Genomic DNA, 23,841 nt, shown 5'->3' on the forward strand with positions numbered 1-23,841 from the left:
GGTTTTCAAAAGTTGCAAAATGAATTATGTGAAAACAGGCTCTTTTGGAGTTATGTAGACACTATTGAGGCTATGTCGGCAAGGACAGCTGGGATCTCACAAAATGGGATTTGTCAGATTTCTGGACCAGGAGTTCTCATGGGCCTGACCTGATGTGACACTTATGTGCATTAAGTATCAACATTCCTTCAACATTCCTTCTCTGAGCAGGATTACTTTGTTGCCTGAATCCCCAGGGTTAAAATAAGGATCCTTGGCTGGCCTCTGAAAGCACTGACTTCTTTATTAGCCTCCGAAAACATACAGCTGCTTCTCCTGCCCAAGGGCAAATATACTGAGAACTCTTGATATTTCCCTGTAAGACAGGAAATGACAATACAGGCATAGCTGTGGGGACTTCAACAGTCAGCTGGGACCCAGGGACATAAGGCTCCCTCCTCAGTTCTTCCTTACCAAGATCACACTTAAGATTTTTCACACAACATATATTTATTCAGAAAAAAATTTGCAATAAATTATAATAAAAAAAGATGACACAAAATACAGAATCCCACTAGCAGCTTTGCTTAGTGACCAAAACATGTTTGAGAAATGTAACAAACAATTACAGAATAAGAATCAGAAAACAGTGAAAGGGAGACTAATGCAACATTACCACATGAGTTTGAACTGTTTCTTCCCTAAAACCAAAGATGCAGTCATTCCCTAAGAGTTAAGTCTGAATTCCTTACTTCAGAGGTGTTAGTCACTAATACACTGGAGGTACTTAGGAATCAGAGATTGGGGTGCTAGAGGCACTGTAGGGAGGCAGATATCTTATGTCTGCTCTATTTCTTGTCTCCTCTACCTAGAGATTGTCTAAAACTCTCAACCATGCGTACATCTCAGGACCAGAGCTGGAAAAAGGTTGAGGCAATGAACTAAGTGCATCTGCCTTATGAGGAAAGAGCTAGGATGCTGCACACAGTTCCCAGGACAGGCACTGCCCTATCTTTGTGTTATGACCTTGCCCAGCTTCTATAATATGCCTCACCTGTGATGGCTTTCTGGCCTAGTAGAGATGACAAAAGCGTTCTGTTCACCATCTTCCATTGACTACATCAACACCCAGCCTTTAATCTATCAGATCTGTAGATATTTGGCACCAATAATTTGATTCCTAGTACCGTAAGTCCCAGACAGGAAAGGGTTTAACCAGTCTATCACAAGATATGTATGTTTTCTTTCCCCAAAAACCTCAAGTTATAAGAGATGGTGGAACTGGAGAACCATTCAGTTGTGCTGTTTCTCTTGGCTCTCTCCTTTGATGTGCCAGAGTTAAGAGTCAATGCTTAACACTGGACATAATGCCTGTCCATTAGGCTCCTTGAATTTAATAGTAACAGGCAAGAGTAAGTTGACTCAGGGTGGTTTTAATGAAAGAAAACAAGAGAAAGCCAATTGTATCAGGTAATTTTGCAGTCAGTAGCTGGTTTGCCAACCGACATAGATTAATTTTTTTTAAAAGGCTGCCCTACAGAGCTTGAGTAAATGAAGAGTGCAGAGGGTTGTCTTGAGTGGCAGAAAAAGGTGCTTAGCTGGCCCCATTGCACAATCTCTCTTAAACAGCACTGGACAAAGTGGCTGGGAGCCAAAGGGAGCTGGCTGTACAGTCCAGTCAGCCTTGATGAGGGAGGGGGCGACACTGGCCCCTTGTACGTCAGGAGACTAGTGAAGGGGTTCCCAGAATGACCCTCAATCCTCAGTACTCTTGCTGAGGGAAAGGAGAAATATCTCTAGAAAGGCCTGCTTGAGGTGCAGACTAGCTTTTTTAATGTGGTGTAAGTGTTTCTAAGTGGGAGATGGGTCCCATAGTTCTCATGTAAAATTTATAAAAGAGAAGGGATGGTAGGAAGCAGGACCTGTCAAACATGAATGTTTTAACTTGTGAATACTCAAAGTGCTTCCACTCTGATTCTCTCACATCAATGGAATGTTATTTCTAATAGTCCTAAAGTTCTGCTACAAAATGAGGTCTGAGACAAGAGAATATGGTTCCACCCAGTGCAGATCCATGAAAAGGCCAATGTTACAGAGACATATGGATACCACTGTAGTAGAAATGCACAAATGCATGTAACAAAAACACGTAGAACATTAACTCACTGTTGGGGACACCCAAGGAGTCACTAGCCTCACTCTGACTTCCTCCGATGTGATAGCACTAGTAGAGTGCAAAGAGGCAAAGTGGGGATGGTAGGGCAAAAGTGCTTTAGAGGAAGGACTACACACAAGTCTGAGCTACACCAAGTAGTGCTTGTAGGCCTAGAACAGGAACATCACAGAATCTAGGCCTAGGGTGCTAAGGACAATCATGACAGCTGGGCAGGGGACAACAAACACATCCCCAGGTAAAGGTGTGTAAATACAGAACTCTTTGTCTTATAAAGAGAGAACACAAAAACACCAAAATATGGTAACTTTGGCTTGGCAATATAAGTCTAATAGTACTTTACTGTGTAGGATATGGCAAGGGAGGGATTAGGAAACTCTTCCTTTTTCATGCCTCAAAATTCTGCAATAGACCCTTCCTGTGACATGACTTTGCAAATCACTCTGAAATACTTGGTGTCCAAGATCTTCCACCTCTAGAATCTTGGAGTGTAGTTAAGAGAAAGGGCTTACTGGTCTTCATCGCCCCCCAGCAGGAAACCCAAAAGGAACTGGACAGCGCGCTGGCGTTCACTCGCAGTCTGTCTTGCCAACAAGTTAGGTGGGGGTCTTAGGAGAAGACTTGTGAAGAGAGTAGCTAGAGGGCACGAGAAAGAAAAGGGGAAAAGCCCTGTCAGACACAACCTAAGCAAAGCCTCAGGGATGGGGGGGGGGAGGCAGGGGATGGGGGCAGTGGGAAGGAAGTGACTGTCCTGTGCCTGGACACTAAGGACATTCTGACCAACACCCACTGTGGCCGTTCTTATTAGGTAGTCTTACCGATCATGTTGGCACTGACATTGTTGTATTCAGAGAATTTTAAGAGTTCTCGAAGGAATGCCATCAAGTAACGGAAAACATTTCTATGGCATCTTGGAAGCTGGGAAATCACCTGTTTTTTAAAAAGGGGATAGGCAGTGAGGAGAACAGTTCAAAGAAGGGAGTAAGAAGAGCCCATAGCTGCAATAAAAGTAGTTTGTAATCCAACCTTTACAGGACCCCATTCATCTGTCACAACCCTCCTTGATTTACTCATGACCAACACAGTGCCTGCCCAATAATAATTTCCAAGTCAGAATGGTCATACTATTTGGCCCCCGTCCACTCAATGACCAGGCCATGCCATCATCACACATTCACATGCACACCTCACATCACAAGCAGGTCGGTGTTAATCTGGTCTTTTCTCATTTCCTCGTGATGGGAAAATGTCAGGTACCCATGGCATCTGTCAAGCTGAATAGTTTTCTCAGCAATGTCATTTAGCATGGATGGGAACTCCTCCCAACACTCACTAATCTGATTCAGAGGTATTCTCAGCTATTGCTACACCAAGCAGACAAAAAGAAGGCTCAGAAGAAGTGTCAGCCAGAATCCCATGTGTGATCAGCTTCCACAAGTTTATGCCACAGTAGAGGTATCCACCCTACTCAATGGGCCAACTGGAAGAGGGTGCAAAATATAATAGGAAATAACACAACCTAAAATTTAAGGGTTCCAACTCTCAATGCTGGTGTCAAGCCATGAAAAACAGATACAGAGCCATCCTACCATGTACCTGGCAGAGCATATGGCTTTATAAATTCAATGGTTTCTTTATGGGGGAGCCTGCCCCAAACACATCCTCAGAGCAATAAAACTTACCTGTCTGCAGACCCGGGGATCCTGAGCAGAGTCAAGGCAACGCTGATACAGCTCGTAACAGATGACGGGCTCTGGCAGGGCTTCCAGGAAAATTAGCAGAGCTTCAGCCACAGAGTGATTACTGCCAGCTGGATAGACAAGTAAAGGGAAAGGAACTCCAGGAAAAGGGACACACCTGATTTGCTCCCCTCCTCAAGCTCCCTCAACAACTGCTCTCTTCCTCTTATTCAGGGCATACTGATCCTAATTGGGGTTTGATTATTTTATTGGTCCATGTACATTGCAGCTGAGTTGTGACAAAATTGATCAGACTCTTGGGAGGTTTGGGCCAACTTGAGAGTCAGGGGAATATAGCCTGTAGAAGGACAGTCCACACTGGATCAGTCCTGGAAACTAGTCCCATCCTCCTCCCTGTCATAGTGACAGGATATCTGGTGGCAGAAGTGATAAATTGCTTGAAGCAGAACAGTACCAGTGCTGTGGGTCCTATTTTCTGTACTTATTAAAAGCCATTATTGCCCAGCTGGCGTGGCTCAGTGGTTGAGTGTTAACCTATGAACCAGGAGGTCACAGGTCAATTCCTGGTGAGGATATATGTCCGGTGTGGGGCGTACAGGAGGCAGCTGATCTGTGATTCTCTCTCATCACTGATGTTTCTATATCTTCCTCTCTCTTGCTCTCTGAAATCAATAAAAATACATTTTTAAAAAGTCATTGTAACTTACCCTTGATTCTTTTCAGTAAGAGTCTGATACAAAGAAAGGTCAAAATTTCATAAAAGAAACTGAGAAACAATTGTATAGTCAATGATTACCTTATAATAAAAGACACTGGAGGTCAATGGGGGGAAAAGGAGACATATGTACTACTATTTGTAATACTTTAAACAATAAAAGAATAAAATAAAAGACACGTATGAAGAAAAGATGGAAGCAAAAACATCAAATGTAGGTGGGAAGAAGAGCTTGGCCAAGTACTCATCCAGCTTCCTAAGCCTTTGTCAAAAAGGATACGGATTTTCTCGGGAAGGCTGGTATCCAGGCAGTCTATGATCTGCTGTAACTCTTCCTGCATTCCAGGGGTTTGGAACAGGTCCTCCTACCAAAGAAGTCACAAGGAATGGAACAAGGCAAAATAATCCTAAGGTTCTGAAGACTACCCAGGGATGAGGAAAGCAGCAGGAAGTAAAGGGAAGGATGGTGTGCATAATCATGATTAGGAATGGAGGTGTGACAACGGTGCCTGCTCTCTTTGTCATCTCTATAACTTGTGTAAAATCTTATTTCAAACCTGAAAATTATCTTCAAAAGTTTTAGCCTGTACCCGATATGGCAGAGGACTAGATGGCTAGATCAGGAAACCAGGTGTTCCCAGTTCTACCATGTTGACAAGTAGAAGACAGAGTCTAAAGACCACATTCAAAGATACAGGTACCCTCATTTCTGAAAACTCACGTTATGCCACTTTGCTTTTACGAAAGACCTACGTTAGTACTTGTTTTCGCTAACTGAAAGCAATCCAAAAACAATTTTTTGCTTTTCTGAAAAAAATGTAAGAAACAAAAATAGCATTCAGTGTTTGTTTTGCAGCAAGCTATTATACAGGCATCCCACACCCAAGCAATGAGTGTGGCCTGGACAAGCTCCTTCCCCACAAACCACACCCAGCATCAGCATCTCAGCATTAAGTCACCATAGCTTTGAACTGTCTGTGAGCATCTGTGCTTCATCTCCATTTATTTATGCATTCCTGATTTTACTGTATGTTAGTGTTATTTTAGGTTTTATGTGTTATTTGGTATGCTTTGGTGGGTCATTTTTTGGGTCTGGGAACATTCAAAAATATTTTCATATAAATTAATGGTAATTACTTCTCTTTACACCATTTTGGCTTATGAAAGGTTTCATAGGAATGCTACCGATAGCGGGGGAGACCCGTATTACAGAATGCTGGGACAGGAGTAAATGGCATGTCCATCGCAAACCTTGCTGCTCAATTTGGTCCCAAGAGATTTCTCTTTTGGGGGGAAATAGGTTGGGGGTGACTAGCATATTAGATAAGATTTACAAGAAAAATGAAGACCAAATTTAAAAAAATGGGCTTGAAGTTTGCTTTAAACTTTAAAATCTGCAATGCCTACACGACAGCAAAAGCAGGCATGATCTCAGGTATGTAGTGGTCCAGGGAAAAGCGTGTGCAGCCAGGAGACAGGCGGGCTCAGTTCGGGACCCAGCTCTGCCACTATGCTTATGCTCTGGTCTTAGGTAAATCACTTAACCTGCAAGCTTTAGCTCTCACATCTGTAAATAGGGATACTTCCATGTGCCCAGACGATCTGACAGTGCTGCCATGTGGAGGTATCTTGGGACAGTTAAAAGCTCTAGACTAGCGGTTCTCAACCTGTGGGTCGCGACCATCAGAAAACACATATATCAGATATTTACATTACGACTCATAACAGTAGCAAAATTACAGTTATGAAGTAGCAACGAAAATAACTTTATGGTTGGGGGTCACCACAACATGCGGAACTGTATTAAAGGGTTGCGGCATTAGGAAGATTGAGAACTACTGCTCTAGACTGATGTGAGGTATGATCATTTCCCACTGAACTCACACACCTTCCAAAGTTGTAGAGCAGGCCCACTCTCACTTACCTGGTGACAGGCATATCTGAATAAGTGATCTACCAGAAGCCAGATCTCCTTGGGGACCTGAAGGGGTCTCTCACTGGTGCCTTCATCCAAGGGAACCATCTGCAGAAGAGATTTCTCCTAAGAGATGAGAATCAAAAGGGTCTCAATAAAAACTTTTGTCTGTAACTTACTCTCCAAATCCTGCTTATATGGGTACAACTTGATCTTCATCTGTTAATATATTGCGGGGTTTTTTCCTCCCTCACTGGGAATACCTCTGGTCAGAAGGCACTTGATACTGATTCCCACAGTTAAAGGATCTCCTTTTCTAGATGCTTCACTTAACCATTAAGCATTCCATTTGGGTTTATTAGGTTTATCACTTGGATGCACTGTGTGCTATAAATCCTTTCAAGGGTGACACTGAGAACTAGCACTCCAGCGACTCGGTCACGGTAGAGTCCACACACCACCAGAGACATGTGGACCATTAAATTACAGTTGTCAACACAGTACTCTGAGAGAGCAGCATCTACTTAGGTTTTTGTTGACTTTTAACTTATTCTTCTTTCAGGTTTTACCACAAATATTAGAGTTTTCACTGTTGATTTAAATGAGGTTCACTGGTCCTCAGGAATTCAATACAATTCTCCACATTAGACCTACGTGCATGAATTATTTCAGGCTTGACAGAAGGTCTAATCTTAAGGCACTAAAAGTCATAAGCCTTAAGATCCAAAAATAGTAAACTGAATACAGCATACCAAGAGCCAGAAATACAATGAAAAGTCTAGGGTCTGAGTCCAGAAGTTATTTTTTATATTAATAGCTCAGCAAAAATTTCTCAGGGCTTTGACACCTTTCACCTATCTTCCTATTATCTGTTAGATTCTCCTGAAAGAATCTAAGAGGAAAAACACAGAAGTGACATAAATTGGATCAATAACTAAATCTGAACTTGAAAACAGTGAATAAACTCAATTTTCTTATGTTTATATAGTCAAATATAAATTATATCAAAAGATGTCTGAAATGGGTTAAAAGGCATCTGAAGGCAGCCTTCATAAAAATCCTAGTGGAGAAAAAAATGAACAACTTTTTTGCATCTTTTCCCCATCCTCCTCCTCCAGCTTACGGTCATATATTATATATATTTAACGTTAGGAAATTCTGTAAATTCCATGTACAACTCCCAAGCCATGTAGCTTTAAGGGAAAGAAAGAAACATTTTACTACTTCCAGAGACTGTGTCCACCAGAGCAGAGCTAAGGGCTCTTAACATTTTGTTCTTCTATAAGCACTGGTGACCTTTTAAAGCCCCCGTGTCTTTCTGGGGGAGATGAGAAAGAGAAGGGAGCATGGCAGCTGGTTACCATTTAAAATCTATTTTCTTCACATTTATTTTGCTTCATTTCTTTCTTTTCTCCCCGGGCTTCTATTACTTTATATTCACATTCCCTAGAGTTGCCAGAACTTCTAACAGCAGCTCATCCTCTAACTTCTTTCTGGTTGTGAGTATTGAATCCAGGCATCCACATGGTACTTAAGCCAAAACACTGTCCATAATGCACTCTGTTCACTTTTTGGACCAAATGCAACACAAGTACAAATTCTGTAGAAGATGCCACCAAACTTACCATATATAAATTATTCAGCACTGATTCATATACTCATAAAAAAAATCTGAAATCCAATCGGCACTTTTTCCTGCACTAAGGCATTAAGGCAACACAGGCACTGTCCAAGATGAAAAGACAGAACATGGTCTGCTATTAACAGGAAAAGGTTGGGAGCAGAACCGTCACAATCCTTAGTGGTTTAAAAAGGTTAATAAAATGTCAGTAGGTTATATACACCATCCACTATCCATTTTCAAATTCATGTATGATAATATGAAATGTCACACTTGAGGTCTCTGAAGTCTAGAAAAAGTTCATGCACAAGAAATAATACTTTTTTAAAAGTCCACAACTTATCCTGAGCTCTTAACTTTCAAAGAGAAACCAGCACATTTGTCTTCTTTCAACAAGACACATCCAGTGTGTGATGAGCCCACACATTGTAACGCTAGTGCTAATAACTAACATACAAAAACAGTACATCCCCACCACAAAAAGGTCTTAACTGCACCAAATGTGGTGGTCACATTAATGACTGTGTGAAAGTGCTTTAAGAATGTTTTTCAAGCCCCTGTTTCTCTACTTGATAGCCCTGTACGAAGCCAGGCACTCTCAAGTTCAAAGAGGCGGAAAGCCGCAAAAGGAGCGCTTCACTAGCTTTCAGGAGAACTGGTTCTAGTCTCCTTTGCCCCACACTCCTGACACCCTTATGTCAGGAACAGTATGACTCCGGTGAGTTTTTCAATTGTGCTGGCCCTTAGTTGCCTCATCAACAGAATGGAGAAAACACCTGACCCTGTCCAAAGGCAGAGAGTGGGACCAGATGACCCCTTATGAACTCATTCAGCTCTATTATTTTATTCTTATGCTCTATTTCTTGACCAGATCTGGGTATTCTTTCAGTAATTAATCACTATTATCACTAATCCCAAATAACTTTTTTTCCATAGAAAGCAGAAAAATAATTTATTCCAAAAGATGGCAGAAGTAAGGAATTCATCCTGAAAATATACTTTGGTGTAACTCTGTCGGGACAGATCTCCCCTTGAACATGTTCTGCTACCGGCTGCCGCACTGTAGTCTTACTGTCTCATGACAGCTTTTAAGCACGTCATTGCTTCTTCCCATGTCACGAGCAGGCAGGAGCCATCTTCAAATCCACAGGTCCCAAGGAGAGTGCCGTGTTTCCCAGAAGAGCACCTTCTGTTTCAGAGGAGTGCCTAAACATTTGATGGCATCAGCACAATTTAGATTAAGGAGGCATATAATTCATCAAAGTGTAAAAAAGCTAACAGGAAAATACTGCACTGGAGAATAAGATGGCCAACTGTGGTGTGCGTGTTTAAGGCAGCTGATGGCCAGAGCAGGCGAGCAAAGGAAGGTGTGGCCCAGGTGTGGAGGTGACTGCACATATAGAGGAATTCTCGATTGATGGCTTGATGGCTGAGCACTGGGCAGCAGGTCTTCTTCCTCAAGGCCAGTGATACTTGAGATACCAGATGGCTTCATTTTTCAACTGTGGTCCAAAGAGAGGGTTGAGTTGGGCCAGAATTGCAATCAGCCAAAAGAGAGAGCAGCAAATTGAACAGGTCACCACATGGTGATTAACTCCCCGGTTGGGACCCTTAGGGATGAACCAGGGCACCAGGAGACCGACGATGCTCCAGAACATGCTCATCACGATCAGAGGCACCGTGAAACCGCTGTACACCATGGTAGCCACCGGAGTTTCTAGCCCCTGCCCCACCACCGCACTTGGGTCCCACCTGGAAGACCCAAGTCACTCTTAGTGCAAGAGCAACACACTTTTGGTTTTATTATCATTGGAAATGGAGGACAGCTAAGTGGTACCTTCCACCATCTCATGAATTTTCAGATGCATAAACAGCTCTTTAGTTATTTCTCATTTCAAAAATACAAGTCTGGAACCTTGAGTCTATTGCTTTTATGTCCTGGGTCTCAATGACTTGACTGGTAGAGTTAGTATCTTTCCTGTACTTCAGACACACTAAAAGCCAGCTCTGGGGGATTTTCACAGAGTCAGAGGTCTCTGAAATGGGAAAGCCTAGGGACAAATTCCAAGGACCACAGTTAAATGTTAATCAAGCACAGGGAAAAGCATAGGTTGCATTACCTTTTCTAGGAAGCTGTCTTCTTCCTGAGAGCAGAGCAGGAAAAGAAAGTCATTGACAGATAGAAAATTATTAGAATTAATTTATAGAATTAGAAACAGATCAGTATTATTAGAACTCAACTAGCTTTAAACAGTTTTAAATTCTTCAAATAAATCATGACTGTCGAAAGTGAAACAATTCTCATATGCAAAGTTCTCTATTATGCATATTAAATTTTTGTGCAGTTTACTGAGATTATCACTCAAGAAACATTCATGTGCAGTCCTAGACTTCTGTGTCCTTTGGCAGCTGACAGCTGACCTGGTCGAATGGCCCTGATGTTTCCTTTTCCTGTGCTGCCTGGAGGCAGGCCCTGCTGCTGCACTATGCAGCTTCATGCTTCACCCTAATGCAGGGGTGGGGAACGTCCAGCCTGCGGGCTGTCTAAGCCCCTCGAAATCATTTGGTCTTTCCCTGCCAAGGCATGAGGGGTGAGTTAATTAAATGTTTGACCAAATATAGCACCCTAATTTTTAAGCTGATAATTTTGTATGGCCTTTGAATAATGTTATAAATATCTAAATGGCCCTTGGCAGAAAAAAGGTTCCCCATCCCTGACCTAAAGCCACTTCAATGGAAAAATCTGGTTGTGAGCCTGATTGTGGTCATTCAGAAGGAGGCGGTAAGTTTCTCTCCTCTCAACTGCTATTCCTCTTACTCTGGCTAGCCACACTCCTTTCCATCTTCTCATAGCCACTCCCCTCCTCAAAGGACCTTAGAGTCCCCAAATATGTAGGTCCCTCTAAAATGTAAATTAATTCTACTTCAGATCTTTGCGGGCCAGAACATCCATCTTTATCCCTGTTGTGGTTATCCTATAGGACATAAGAGGAAAAAAGAAAAGCAGGGGAGAGGGAAGAAGCGCTGAATTAAAAAGCTTTCTGAGCATCTCTGTCTTTCGTGTTATTATTACAATCCAATAACAGCAACAATAATTACACATCCACCACTTAGGGAGCTTCTGCCATATAGTGGGAACTGTGCAAAGTGCTCATACACAATGTCATTTATTCTGCACATGTGTGCAAAGTCGGTATTATCTCCACTTTACAGATGAGGAAACTGAGGCTCTGAGAGGATTAGAACTCAGGTCTGACTCCACAATCATTACCACTATGCTCCCTTAGACAACTCAAAAAGGAGAATCTGACTGCTTCCTGGACAGAGAGGCAAGGAAAAGCGGTGAGAACGTATTCCACTCCATAGCAGGCTAAAGACAGTGAGAAACCCTAGTTACAAGGCAGCATAGTTAGCAGAAAGAGTACAGGCATTGGTGTTAGTCCTGAGCACAAATCTCTGTTCTCTTATTAATTTTCTACAGGCCTTAAGCAAGTTATTAAACTCTGTAAATCCTTAGTTTCTTCATCTCTAAAACAGGGATAACAAAATTTATCTCATAGGGACAGAGAAGCAGCCTAAACCCAGCAGTGGTAGGACAGTAGGCCAGCAGAAGGCCTGGGTCCCTCAAAGCTCCTTCTACCTTCCCAGCAACCCCCAACAGGAATCCTTCCAATCCCACCACAGGCCACCAAGAACTCGAGTATAGCCCTAGCCAGTTTGACTCAGTGGATAGAGTGTCAGCCTGTGGACTGAAGGGTCCTGGGTTTGATTCCAGTCAAGGGCACGTACCTCGGTTGCAGGCTCCAGGACGAGTGCAGGAGGCAACCAATCGATGTTTCTCTCACTCACATCAATATTTCTCTCTGTCTCTCCCTCTCTCTTCCATTCTCTCTAAAAATCAATGGAAAAATACCCTCGATTGAGGATTAAAAAAAAATGATGTTGAAAAATAAACAGATAAATAATAAAATAAATTTTAAAAAAAGGCCGAAACCGGTTTGGCTCAGTGGATAGAGCGTCGGCCTGCGGACTGAAAGGTCCCAGGTTCGATCCCGGTCAAGGGCATGTACCTGGGTTGCGGGCACTTCCCCAGTGGGGGATGTGCAGGAGGCAGCTGATCGATGTTTCTAACTCTCTATCTCTCTCTCTTCCTCTCTGTAAAAAATCAATAAAATGTATTTAAAAAAAAATTTAAAAAAAGAACTTGAGTATAAATCACACGTCTAAGGTCTAATAGTAAAAGGAGAAATCTTGTCTCATGTTGCTACCAGAGATGTACTGGGGCTGAGTGAGCGGTGGAGTATGTTCTCTGGCATTTCGAGTGGTAATGTTGAGTGCATTTCCCCCAAAGGGCTATGATTTATGGCAAGTAGGTTGTTAGTATTAATAGATATATTATGAATTAAACATTCTTTTGTGGGTTTATCTGGGCTTTTAAATACCACATATAAAACGAAATAAAAATAATCAGAGTAACAGTGCTTCATAAGTATAAAGTATTTATAGTATTACTAGAGGCCCGATGCACAAACTTTGTGCGGGGCTTAGCCCTCGCAGCTGCTGGGGCTGCCTCGGCCAACACAGTCCTAGCTTCGTCCAGAAGGTCCTTTGGCCATCTGGTCTAATTAGCATATTATGCTTTTATTATTATAGATAATTATAATACTTTTCAATGTCAAAGTTAATTCTGAGTGCCAAATATCTAATTTAACATAATTTTGGAGCACAGCCTTCTTAAAAATGTAGACAACTTACAAGCAAAATAGAGACAGACTCACAGAAAACAGGCTGACAGCTATGTGTGTGGTGTGTATGGGGGGTGCAGAATGGAGGTATGGAGGGATTGAGCAAAAAAAAAAAAAAAAACCAGAAAAAAATTCACAGACTTGGACAATAGTGTGATGATTACCAGGGGGAGAGGCGGTGGAAGGAGGTGGAGGAGAGTAAAAGGAGGGGGATAAATGGTGACGGATGGAGACTTGACTTGTGGTGGTGAATACACAATACAGTGTACAGATGAAATTGTGTGCCTAAACCTATATAATTTTGTTAACCAGTGTCACCTCAATAAATTCAATAAAAATGAAAACAAGTGTAGACTACTTAGTAATAAAGAATTAGCCTATCTGACACACTCAATTTTCTCTCTCACGAATACATGCCACATGATATGATGAGTAAAACTAGGCAGAGTTTTTATATACTAACCTGTCAAACGAGGCCCTTAAAGCAGTTTTCTTTGAGCAGCAACCACTAGCAGTACCAGGCACTGTGCTAATGCCTCTGGAGGGTGGGGAGGAGAGAAATGAGGCCATAGAGAAGAAAGACACAATCCCTCTCTTGGTTTTGCAACTGAGTTAGGGTGAGAAGTCCCAAAATTGATGGCCTTATCCTATCTAATAATAGACAAACATGGTAATTAACCGTACCTCTGACACGCTTCCCATTGGCTAATCAGGGCAAAATGCAAATTAACTGCCAGCCAAGATGGCAGCCGGCAGTCAGGCAGCTGAAGCAAACAGGAGGCTTGCTTGCTCCAGTGATGGAGGAAGCCATGGTTCCCCTCCTGCCACTGCCGGGCTCTGAGCTGCACTCTAAGCAACTATGTTGCAATTATAGAAGCTAAACAATCCCCAGAAACCTGCTTTCAGCCAGCCGGGCCTCAGAGCTGGAGTTGCAACAGTGTTTCAATTATAGAAGCTAAACAAAGCCCAGATACCTGCTTTCAGCAGACGAGGTCTCAGAGCTGAAGCTGAGCCTCAGAGCTAAAGCCGGCTCTCAGCTTCAGTGACAGCCATAGAAGGTAAATAAATCCCAGAATAAAAAAAATAAATAAAAAAAAGGAGAGGTTGGGAGCTTCAGTCACCCGCCAGCCTGAAAACAGCCCTCAGCCCCTCACCCAGACTGGCCAGGCACCCCAGTGGGGACCCCCACCCTGAAGGGGGTGTGACCAGCTGCAAACATCCATCATCCCCTCATCCAGACTGGCTAGGCACCCAAGCGGGACCCCCACCCTGATCTGGGACACCCTTCAGGGCAAACCAGCCGGCCCCCACCCATGCCCCAGGCCTCTATCCTATATAGTAACAGGGTAATATGCAAACTGACCCTAACAGCAGAAGGACTGGGAATGACTTGTCACTATGACACACACTGACCACCAGGGGGCAGACGCTCAATGCAGGAGCTGCCCTCTGGTGGTCAAGGCGCTCTCTCATGGGAGGAGCTCTGCTCAGCCACAAGCCAGGCTGATGGCTATCAGTACAGCAGTGGTGGTGGGAGCCTCTCCTGCCTCCTCAGCAGCGCTAAGGATGTCTGACTGCAGTTTAGGCCTGCTCCCCGCTGGCAAGTGGACATCCCCTGAGAGCTGCCGGGCTGCCAGAGGGATGTCTGATTGCCATATTAGGCCCAATCCCCCGGGGAGCGGGCCTAAGCCAGCAGGTGGTAATCCCCTGAGGGGTCCCAGACTGTGAGAGGGCACAGGCCAGGCTGAGAGACCCCGCCTCCCACCCAAGTGCACAAATTTTTGTGCACCGGGCCTCTAGTATTATTATAATTTACAAATATGAGTTCTCAGTAAATGATTAAAACCAACAAACAAATAAAACAGCATTCAAAGGAAGGAGAAACAGCTTTCACCTGGGACTGTTGGGGGACATTTCACAACAGAGATGGAACCTAACTAGCCCTTAAAAGATTCACAGAGATTTAAAGGGTAGCAATGGAGTGAGGACATTATAAGTGTAAGGGGCAGAAGTCAACAATAGTGTAGAGAAGGTAAATAATGAGGTGAGATTAGGGAAAATTTAGTCATCAGGTTTGTGGAGAGCATGGGAAGATGTGGACAAAAATGGTGGGAAATAAATCTGAAAAGGTGTCTTGAAGTCAGACTTTGGGGGGACCTTGAGCAACAGGTAAAGCTATTTGGATTGCATTTAGCAGGCAAGGGAGAGCCACTGACTACCTTTAAGCAAGGAGATGACAGGCCCCAAAGTTGTATTACAGAAAGACCAAGCTGACAGCCCTGAAGAGGAAGAAATGAAACGATAAGGATATAGAGGCAAAGGGTATGTCAAAAAGCTATCAAGGTGTGTCAAGAAGGAGAGAGTAAATACCTTACCTACAAATTGGAAAATTTTATATATATATATTTAAATATATTTTATTGATTTTTTTACAGAGGGGAAGGGACAGGGATAGAGAGTTAGAAACATCGATCAGCTGCCTCCTGCACACTCCCTACTGGGGATATGCCCGCAACCAAGGTACATGCCCTTGATGAATCGAACCTGGGACCCTTGAGTCTTCAGGCTGATGCTCTATCCACTGAGTCAAACCGGTTAGGGTAAAATAAATAAATAAATAAATAAATAAATAAATAAATAAATAAATAAATAAATATAAGAGAATGTATACACAAGAGCAATCTCTGAAAGAACAATCAAAAGGCGATAGATTTACATTGTGAATTTACTTCCCTGGCTACAGGCATAAAGTGGATGTAAATTACAGTTATTTCCACACTAGGCTCAAGTCTGAAAATAGAAGCACCACTTAGCCCCCACCAACAAACAGCATACTCATAAGGTAGTCCTATGGTTACTGCTAATTACTTAGTTCAACTGATCTGCCCACTCTCTGCAAAAGGCTACACCATTGACCACATTAAAAAAGGGAACCTCATTCAGGATTTCCTCAGTGGGGCAACATTGGCACACTACAAATGTATAGCAAATCATTCTTTACCCCAGCATTCACTCTGAGAGGAATTTTCCCAGTAGTAAATGCAGCTAAAATAATTTAAAAGAGTCATTTAGAGGCAGATTCAAATTTAGAAATTAAAAGCAGGAAACTGAATGATACTGAAGTTCTAGATAGGATTGCTTCATGTGAAATTAAAGAGAAGAAACACAAACCATACACCTCACAGGATAAGAAATGGGTGGTTAGATTAGTAATACAAAGGAAACACCTAGTAGAGAAATCACTGAAGATGAATTAACCACCAAGTTGTTATTCTTGTTATTTTAAATTTTTGATATTATTTTCCTAATAGACATGACCCCAAGTAAGTACAGTTTGTCTACCCATCACTCAACTTGTCCCATCTCTGTATTTACAAGTCAAACCTTAAACCAGATCTGGTGCATTCAAATTTGGTCTCTTCTACATAAGGGACATAGTGAATTAAGGTTAAAGGTAAAAGTGAAAACTTACAAGATTTCTATTGTTAACACAAATTACAAACTTGTAGTCTAGTCTACAAGCAACACTGGAATGTTCCTCCTAATGTGTCCATTTGCAAGCTCCCACCACGCATCAAAGCCTCCTACTGACTCTAGATGCTCTCTGGCTCTCCTATAAACTCATCTGTTGACTTTGAGACTCTCCATCCCCTACCCTCACCCTACCTAACCAGCTCCACACACTCTTATCTTTAATATCCACTCTTCCCAAGGAAATCTGACAACTTTTCACTTTCATCTTTCAACCTTAATGCACTATGTCCTTATGCCTGGAAGAGACTGCTTACCTAATATATTAATACACGTTTCTTAAATACTTGGGCTTGACTCAAAACTGTTCCATGAACATACCCCAAAACACTTTCCTAGTCCACTTTATTCTTAGGTGCTGAACTAATTTCTAGTTATGTTAATGCTACATGCACAAAATATTCATTAAAGCCAAAATAGGCTGATTTTGAGATTGATTTTTACAAAGATTAGCTGGTTAATCAATAAGCTTTTATAGCATATAAGGGCTTGAATAAACAGCACAGGAAAGGGATCTATTATTAACACAAATTACAAGCTCCATAACTCTCATTCTAAATGACATTCCAAAATATTGACTTCCCAAACACACTGGACATTAGCCAGTGAAGGTGGTTAATGTTTACATTATCTCTAACCGAACTCCCTATTAACCTTGATTTAGAATTTAGCCATATTCTACATACAAGAAAACTTTCATTACCACAAAATTACAGAACCCACATAAACTCCACAGTATTTTGTATCCATTGTGTAATAAGTAAATACTGATGATTATACGCTAATCTTAATAAACCATAAAAGTGTTATCTTCATTCTGAAAAAGAATAAAAATAAGTACAAACAGGTTCTCCTTGCCACTTGGGCTAATCCCAACTATTCTAGAGGGGCAAAGTCACTATCATTGAGATTGGAATGAAGAATGAAAGTACTCATGCCAAGAGGGTTTGGCACAAGAATCTTTCTGAAATGGTACATGGAGAGTCAACACAGGCACTGAACTCATGTCTGGTTTCACTCAAAATTTAGAGTAAATAATACAAAGATGACAACAGGTACCATTATTAATAGTATCATCTCATGGGATATGAAATATCATCTTGGGACTTGGAACAAAGCATTTCAGAAGGGCAAAATCAAGAGTGGGAAAGGTATTACGATTGGGGTACAGATAATGTTAGATTTCTTGTTTACTGCCCACACTAATATGGATAATTTTCCCATCAATGAAATACAGGAATTTAATAATGCAAAAATGCAACAGGATGTGAAAAGAATCAAAACCCTAAGTTCTACAAAATAAAAGCTTTAAAAGAATAAATGACGACCACACACATACAATTGAATAAGAACTCAGCAATTCTGTAATGAAAAATTGATGAGGGTTCTACTTTTTTAAACCTTGAATCATTTGTGCACAAAAAGAAGGAAAGGATTTCCTACAGAGCCATTAACTCCACTACAGATTTTGGCTACTTCCTATTCATGGTCAAACATGGTTAAATTACCTGATATTTTAAATAAAAATTTTAAATTGTATGCTTGTTGAGCTCCTTCCAGTCACTTTAATATGGGACAATTACTGTGGGTATTGTAACGCTTTTGCCAACTCTGACCAAAAGTAAAGCTAGATTCCAGTTTACAGGAAATAGGTGGGAGGAGGGAGTATAAAGGGATAAGTTTAGCCCAGCTGGTGTGGTTCAGTGATTGAGCATCAACCCATGAACTAAGAGGTCACTGGTTTGATTCCCAGTCAGGGAACATGCCCAGGTTGCAGGCTTAATCCCCAGTGTGGGGCATGCAGGAGACAGCCGATCAATGATTCTCTCTCATCATTGATGTTTCTATCTCTCCCTCTCCCTTCCTCTCTCTGAAATCAATAAAAACATTTTTTTAAAAAAAGGATAAGTTTAAAAAAATTATCAAGAGGAAATAATCAAATTTTGGAAATGGTGGACAGCTGTTCTGGACTTTAAAAATTAAAAAATTAATTCCATTAAAGAAAAAAGGGAGAACTGATCTGCTCTAAAAGAGACTGAAGATCTCACCAAATGTACTGTATGAATCCAGATTGGATTCTGGCTTTAAGAAAGCTACAAAAAAACAAACAAACAAAAAAAACCTCTTGGAACAACTGGAGAAATCTAGATATGGACTGCCTAGTTTCCTTAGGCATAATAATGGTACTACTATGCTTATACACAAGTTGTCCTATTCCTTGAGACGCAGGCTGAAATATTCACTGGTGGAAGTGACATATCACCACTCAATTGCAAATGCAAAAGCCAAAAAAACAAAACAAAACAAAACAAAAACCCTCTATACTGAGGTGGGCAAAAGTAGGTTTACAGTTGTGAGTACACAACATAGAGTTTATTCTTGTATTAGTATTTAACAATTATTGTATGATTTATTTGTATTACATCTGTAAATCTACTTTTGCCCACCCCACTCCTGTATATATGTAAAGCATGTGAGTTTTCATTCTTTTTTTTTTAATCCTCAGCTGAGGATATGTTTTTATTGATTTCAGAGACAGAGGAAGGAGGCAGAGAGAAAGAAACATTGATGTGAAAGAGAAATGTCTATTGGTTGCCTCACATACATGCCCTGATCAGGGATCGAACCCACAACCTAGGTATGTGCCCTGATGGGGAGTCAAACCCACAACCTTTGGTGTAGGGAATGAAGCTCCAACTTTCTGTTTCTAAGCCACCTGGCTGGGGATGTACCGTTCTTTCAATTTTTCTGCACATTTGCCATTTTCATAATAAAAAGTTGAAACAAAAAAAGCTGGAAATAGTGTTTGGAATGGAGATAAGAGGGTATGAGAAAAAGAAAAACAACTTCATTTAGAATATATTCTAAAAGGTTAAATGTTAAATTTGAAAGACAGAACTATGTTGTTGGAAGAAAAAACAAGTCTGAAAAATAACAGAATGTCAGGATATGAATTTCTGAAGAAAATGGTTTTCTCTTGGATGGGGGTAATACCCTCAGTCATAAGGGCTCTAGGGAAACACGTACAATTCCAAGAAAGAATGCTGGGACTGGACTCAAGGGCTTTAATCTGCCATCTGAGTCATAGCTAAAACAATCCCATGGCAACAGAACAGATCACAGGCAGACAAGCCAGCAGCCTGCCTGCTGGCCCAGCCCTCTAGCTAGATGATACAATCATGTTCTGGCCAGGCAAAAGGATCAAGTGAATTCTAATGGTAGTGATAATGCAGGGCTGTCACGTCACCTACTTTTCTTTGGCAAAAGATCAAGGATATACTTTTATACCCTAAAGAGGTCTGCACACAAATCTAACAATACATTCATTTAGAAGAAAACTTAATAGGATGAACTTGTTACTAAATCAATGTATGTTCCTAAAGATAATATAAGCATTTCCTCCATAAGGACACTAGTATTACAACTTAGTGACAGGGAAGGGGAAAGCCTCCTCCTTTCTTTTCTTAAGAGAGTCACATTAAACATGTATCAAACGTCTGTGAACATTATAATCTTCTGGAATGCTGATATGTGCAGATTCCTGGGCCTCACACCCTGAGAATCTGGTTCTGTTGCCAGAGGTGGGGGGAGGTACCTGCACTTGCGTAACGACCCCAGGGCTTCTGAGGCAGGCATTCTGAGGTTCACATACAGGCCTAGGCTGCAATAAGCAGCCAAGTTTGACTTAGATTAGATAAGATATAGTGATGAGCAGTGGACTGGGAGTCAGAAAATCTGGGTGATAGGTTTGTCTTAACTTATTCCACTTGGAAAAGTTACTGTCTCTGTGCCTCAGTTTTCTCATATGTTTAATGAGCATAATACTGCTTCTCCCACCTACTGTACCTCATATACATGACAATTTATACAAAAGTGACTTGGAAGTATGAAGAGGGTAACAAACAAGCATTATATCTTTGAGAAGGGAACCTTTAATCTAATTCAGTGCTTTTAATATTACCTATTATATTCCTGACAAGAGCCAATTACAGATTACCCTTTCCTCTTTCCTTTTAGGCTTAATCTAATGAAACTAGTGCTAGAGTGACAGTCTCATTCTTATTTATCACATGACAGCCCCCCACAGTCCCACCCCACCCCCCAACAAAAAAGAAAGCAAAGAGACAATGAGGACATCACTTAAGTATTGTGAAAAGTGTATCTAAAGGAGGTTCATGTCTTAGGATGTTTCTTACCAAGTCTATGAGTTTGGTAACAGGAACTTCTCGAATTGGTCTTTTCATTCGGCACAAAGCCTCTAAGGATGTACCAAAACAACTAGGGAGGTAATTTCCACTGATGGTCAAAAAGTAATCTTTGCCTCCATTCAGGTGAAGGACAAGAATATCTTCAATTTTATCTTCCCCTGAGTTCAGGATGGTCACAGAGTCTTTGCTGACATACACATCAAGGGAAATGTCTACTGTCTCATCTGAAATGTAAGAGATGACACATGGTAAAAGAAACTTCCAATGGGAAAACAAAATGGGGATGAGAACTAACAGAAGGAATATCCTCTAAAAAATCATCAAGTGACAAAGCAGAGAGTGGACACAAAAAAGAGGTATCCCAATACACTGATGGTGAAGGTAAGAGACATGTGGTTAGAGAACAAGAAGTTAAACAAAGGGAGGGGATATGGGAGTCATGAGGAGATGGTACATCACAAGCAGAGACAATGGTAAAGGAAAAACTCACTTGGCTCCAAGTAGCCCTGATTAGGTTCAGCCCGAAGCCATGGCTTGCAGTATTGGCTGTCATTAAGCTTTCGGATGAAAGAAAAATGACAGGGAACCTGTCCATTGTTGGTGATACGGAACTTCTCCTTTTGTAGTTGCCGAAACTTCACATTGGTAAACACAAACTGAGGAAGGACAGACACAAACATGCATCACTAGTAGGGGAAGTCAGTCAGTTGGATTATTCCATAGAAAATATGAATAAAGAATGAGGTAATTATTAATCAGGGTGCAACTGTTGTATACACTAACCAACTGAGCCAGATGTACATTATTCCCTCTCATATATTACTATGCTCACACCAGCAGAGGAGTTAGGCCAGTGGTTCTCAACCTTCTGGCCCTTTAAATACAGTTCCTCATGTTGTGACCCAACCATAAAATTATTTTCGTTGCTACTTCATAACTGTAATGTTGCTACTGTTATGAATCATAATGTAAATATCTGATATGCAGGGTGGTCTTAGGCGACCCCTGTGAAAGGGTTGTTCGACCGCCAAAGGGGTTGCGACCCACAGGTTGAGAACCGCTGAGTTAGGCAGTCCTTGCTACTTCTCTAGGCTACTCTGTTCCTGGGATCCTAACAGGATAACCTAACCTTGGGTCAGGGTTCCTGAGATATGATTTAGTCAGCAACTCTAAAATGTTAAATAAGAGTAGCTAAAATCTGAGGGCTTATTTTGTACCAGGCACTGTTTTAAGAGCTTCACATGTATTAACTTGTGTAATCCTCAAAACTACCCCTTTATCCAGAAAAGGATACTGTAGTTCTAAAAGGGTAAGATACTAGCCGTGGTCATAAATCTACTAAATGGCAGTGCTGGGATTGGAATGTAGGCAGTCTGACTTCAGCAGATACTGTCTTCAACATTTTCGCTCTGTTGCCTTCTCTAAGTCACATGGTTTTCCCTGCGTTAACCACCATGGGCAGCAGAAGAAGCTGCCAAGTATTTTTGCTCACCTCCCTCCTGCTGATTTCTAAGGAAGGAAGGAAATCATTTTCCATTCTGTCCATAATGCGTACACTATCTTCAAATACTTTCCGATATCTCCGTTCATCAACAACCTTCACCTGAAAGAAAACAAACCTCTTTTCAGTCTTACATGCTCCTAGTTCATTTTTTGAGACTACCTAACAATTACAACAGGTCATTACAGCAATCATTTAAAATAAACCGTGGTTCAAACAACATACTCAACACTCTGTTATCCCACACCATACAAAACTTTTGCCTGAGACCCTTATTTTAGTCTTATGAGCTCTCAAATATATCTAAGAATCTAACAATTTTTAAAAGATCACTAAAGTAGCCCTGACCAGTGTGGCTCAGTTGGTCTGAGCGTCGTCCCACGCACCGAAAGGTCACTGGTTGGATTCCCGATCAGGGCACATACCCAGGTTGTGGGTGTGATCCCAGTCTAGGGTGCATGCAGGAGGCAACCAATCAATGTTTCTCTCTCTCTCCCTTCTACTCTCTCTGAAGTCAATGAAAACATTTTGTAAAGTCACTAAAGCAAACATAAATGAAACTAAACATTACAGAATCACAGACTTTAAGATGAAAGTAACATTACTAGATTAACTTCTTGGAAAAGTAAAACCTATGTGCTAAGAAGCTTGGCAATAATAATAACATATTTTAAAAGAATAGTTTCTTTTTCCATGGTTATTTGGTGGTGGAGAAAATGTGATGATTTTGTAAGCGATTTCCTGAACTGTACAAAATGACAGTGTCAAAACATACCTATTATTGTTTCTAACTGATCATAAAGTGGTGAAATAGCAGAAAACATGATTAAAGCGTTTAACTCTATTAGCTGCAATGCACAATGCCAAGAATCATATCAACACTCAGATTATTCATAATGATAAAGGTATGCTAGTAAATGGAGCCTATGGGCATTTTAGAAAACAGCTGACCCAAAATGTCCTAGATTAGACTAAAAGCACGATAACAGACAAACGAGTCATCCTGACCAAAAGATCAAAAATCCTGTCTGACACAGCACTTTCAGCTTCCTGACATAGCTGTTCTTTTCACTATTAAGACTTCATACAAATCAGTGCCAAAAATGAACATAATTAACACAGCGTTTTAACTTATTGAGATCCAAGTTTCTTTTTAGAATAGAAACTTGACAAATTCAGTATGAAGGTAGTTAGAGGTTGTAAAGCAAATGTGGAAAATAAACACATCAAAGCTGAGCAAACATCTGTGGATAAACAGAAAAGCATACGTAAAGGTCTAGAACTGTATTGTCCAATATAATAGTCGCATAGGGACCTTTAAGTTATTTCAAAGTGAAGAAAATTAAAAATTCAGTTCCCAAAGTCACACTAGCGACTAGCCACACTTCAAGTGATCAACAGCTGCCTGCAGCTTGTAGCTACTGTACTGGATAGGATAGATCTAGAACATTTCCATCATCACAGAAAAACCTATTGAACAGTGCTGGTCTAGAAAGATATAAATTCATAAGGGTAGTTGGCTTAGCTGGGGAGTGGGGGTTTGGTCAAAGGGGGGGAAAGGGATAGAAAGGAATTGAAGATCTTCAGCCTTATCTGTAAATTTTGCTTAAATATTTTTAATTTTAAAGAGAAAGAACTTTTGAATTCCTGTGTAATTTAAAAAGTAGTAAAAACTAGAAAGATAGACCTTAATTAAAGATACACAAAAATATACAGGAAGCATGAAAATTTTTAAATATCCTGCTGGGAGCTA

The 23,841-nt window shown here is 41.1% G+C and overlaps 1 protein-coding gene across 7 annotated transcripts in view; it reads right to left on the reverse strand.

The window, feature by feature from the left end:
• Nucleotides 1-470: 470 nt before the first annotated feature.
• OCRL (OCRL inositol polyphosphate-5-phosphatase) overlaps nt 471-23,841 on the reverse strand; it is a 56,037-nt gene continuing 32,666 nt past the window's right edge. For 4 of the 7 annotated variants that reach the window (XM_059680113.1, XM_059680115.1, XM_059680112.1 and 1 more), the window contains 9 exons: nt 22,080-22,190; nt 21,078-21,243; nt 20,576-20,811; nt 10,224-10,247; nt 6,492-6,608; nt 4,848-4,932; nt 3,835-3,962; nt 2,971-3,082; nt 471-2,788 (listed from right to left, as the gene is read on the reverse strand). In XM_059680113.1, coding sequence (XP_059536096.1) covers nt 2,661-2,788; nt 2,971-3,082; nt 3,835-3,962; nt 4,848-4,932; nt 6,492-6,608; nt 10,224-10,247; nt 20,576-20,811; nt 21,078-21,243; nt 22,080-22,190 — 1,107 coding nt within the window. In that variant the 3' untranslated portion in view covers nt 471-2,660. Of the gene's footprint in view, nt 2,789-2,970; nt 3,083-3,834; nt 3,963-4,847; nt 4,933-6,491; nt 6,609-9,121; nt 9,606-10,223; nt 10,248-20,575; nt 20,812-21,077; nt 21,244-22,079; nt 22,191-23,841 lie in introns of those variants that run through there. The other 3 variants (XM_059680114.1, XM_059680117.1, XM_059680118.1) reach the window with 3 other exon arrangements.

Source organism: Myotis daubentonii, chromosome X (genome assembly GCF_963259705.1).
Source record: "Myotis daubentonii chromosome X, mMyoDau2.1, whole genome shotgun sequence".
NCBI classification, from domain to species: Eukaryota; Metazoa; Chordata; class Mammalia; order Chiroptera; family Vespertilionidae; genus Myotis; species Myotis daubentonii.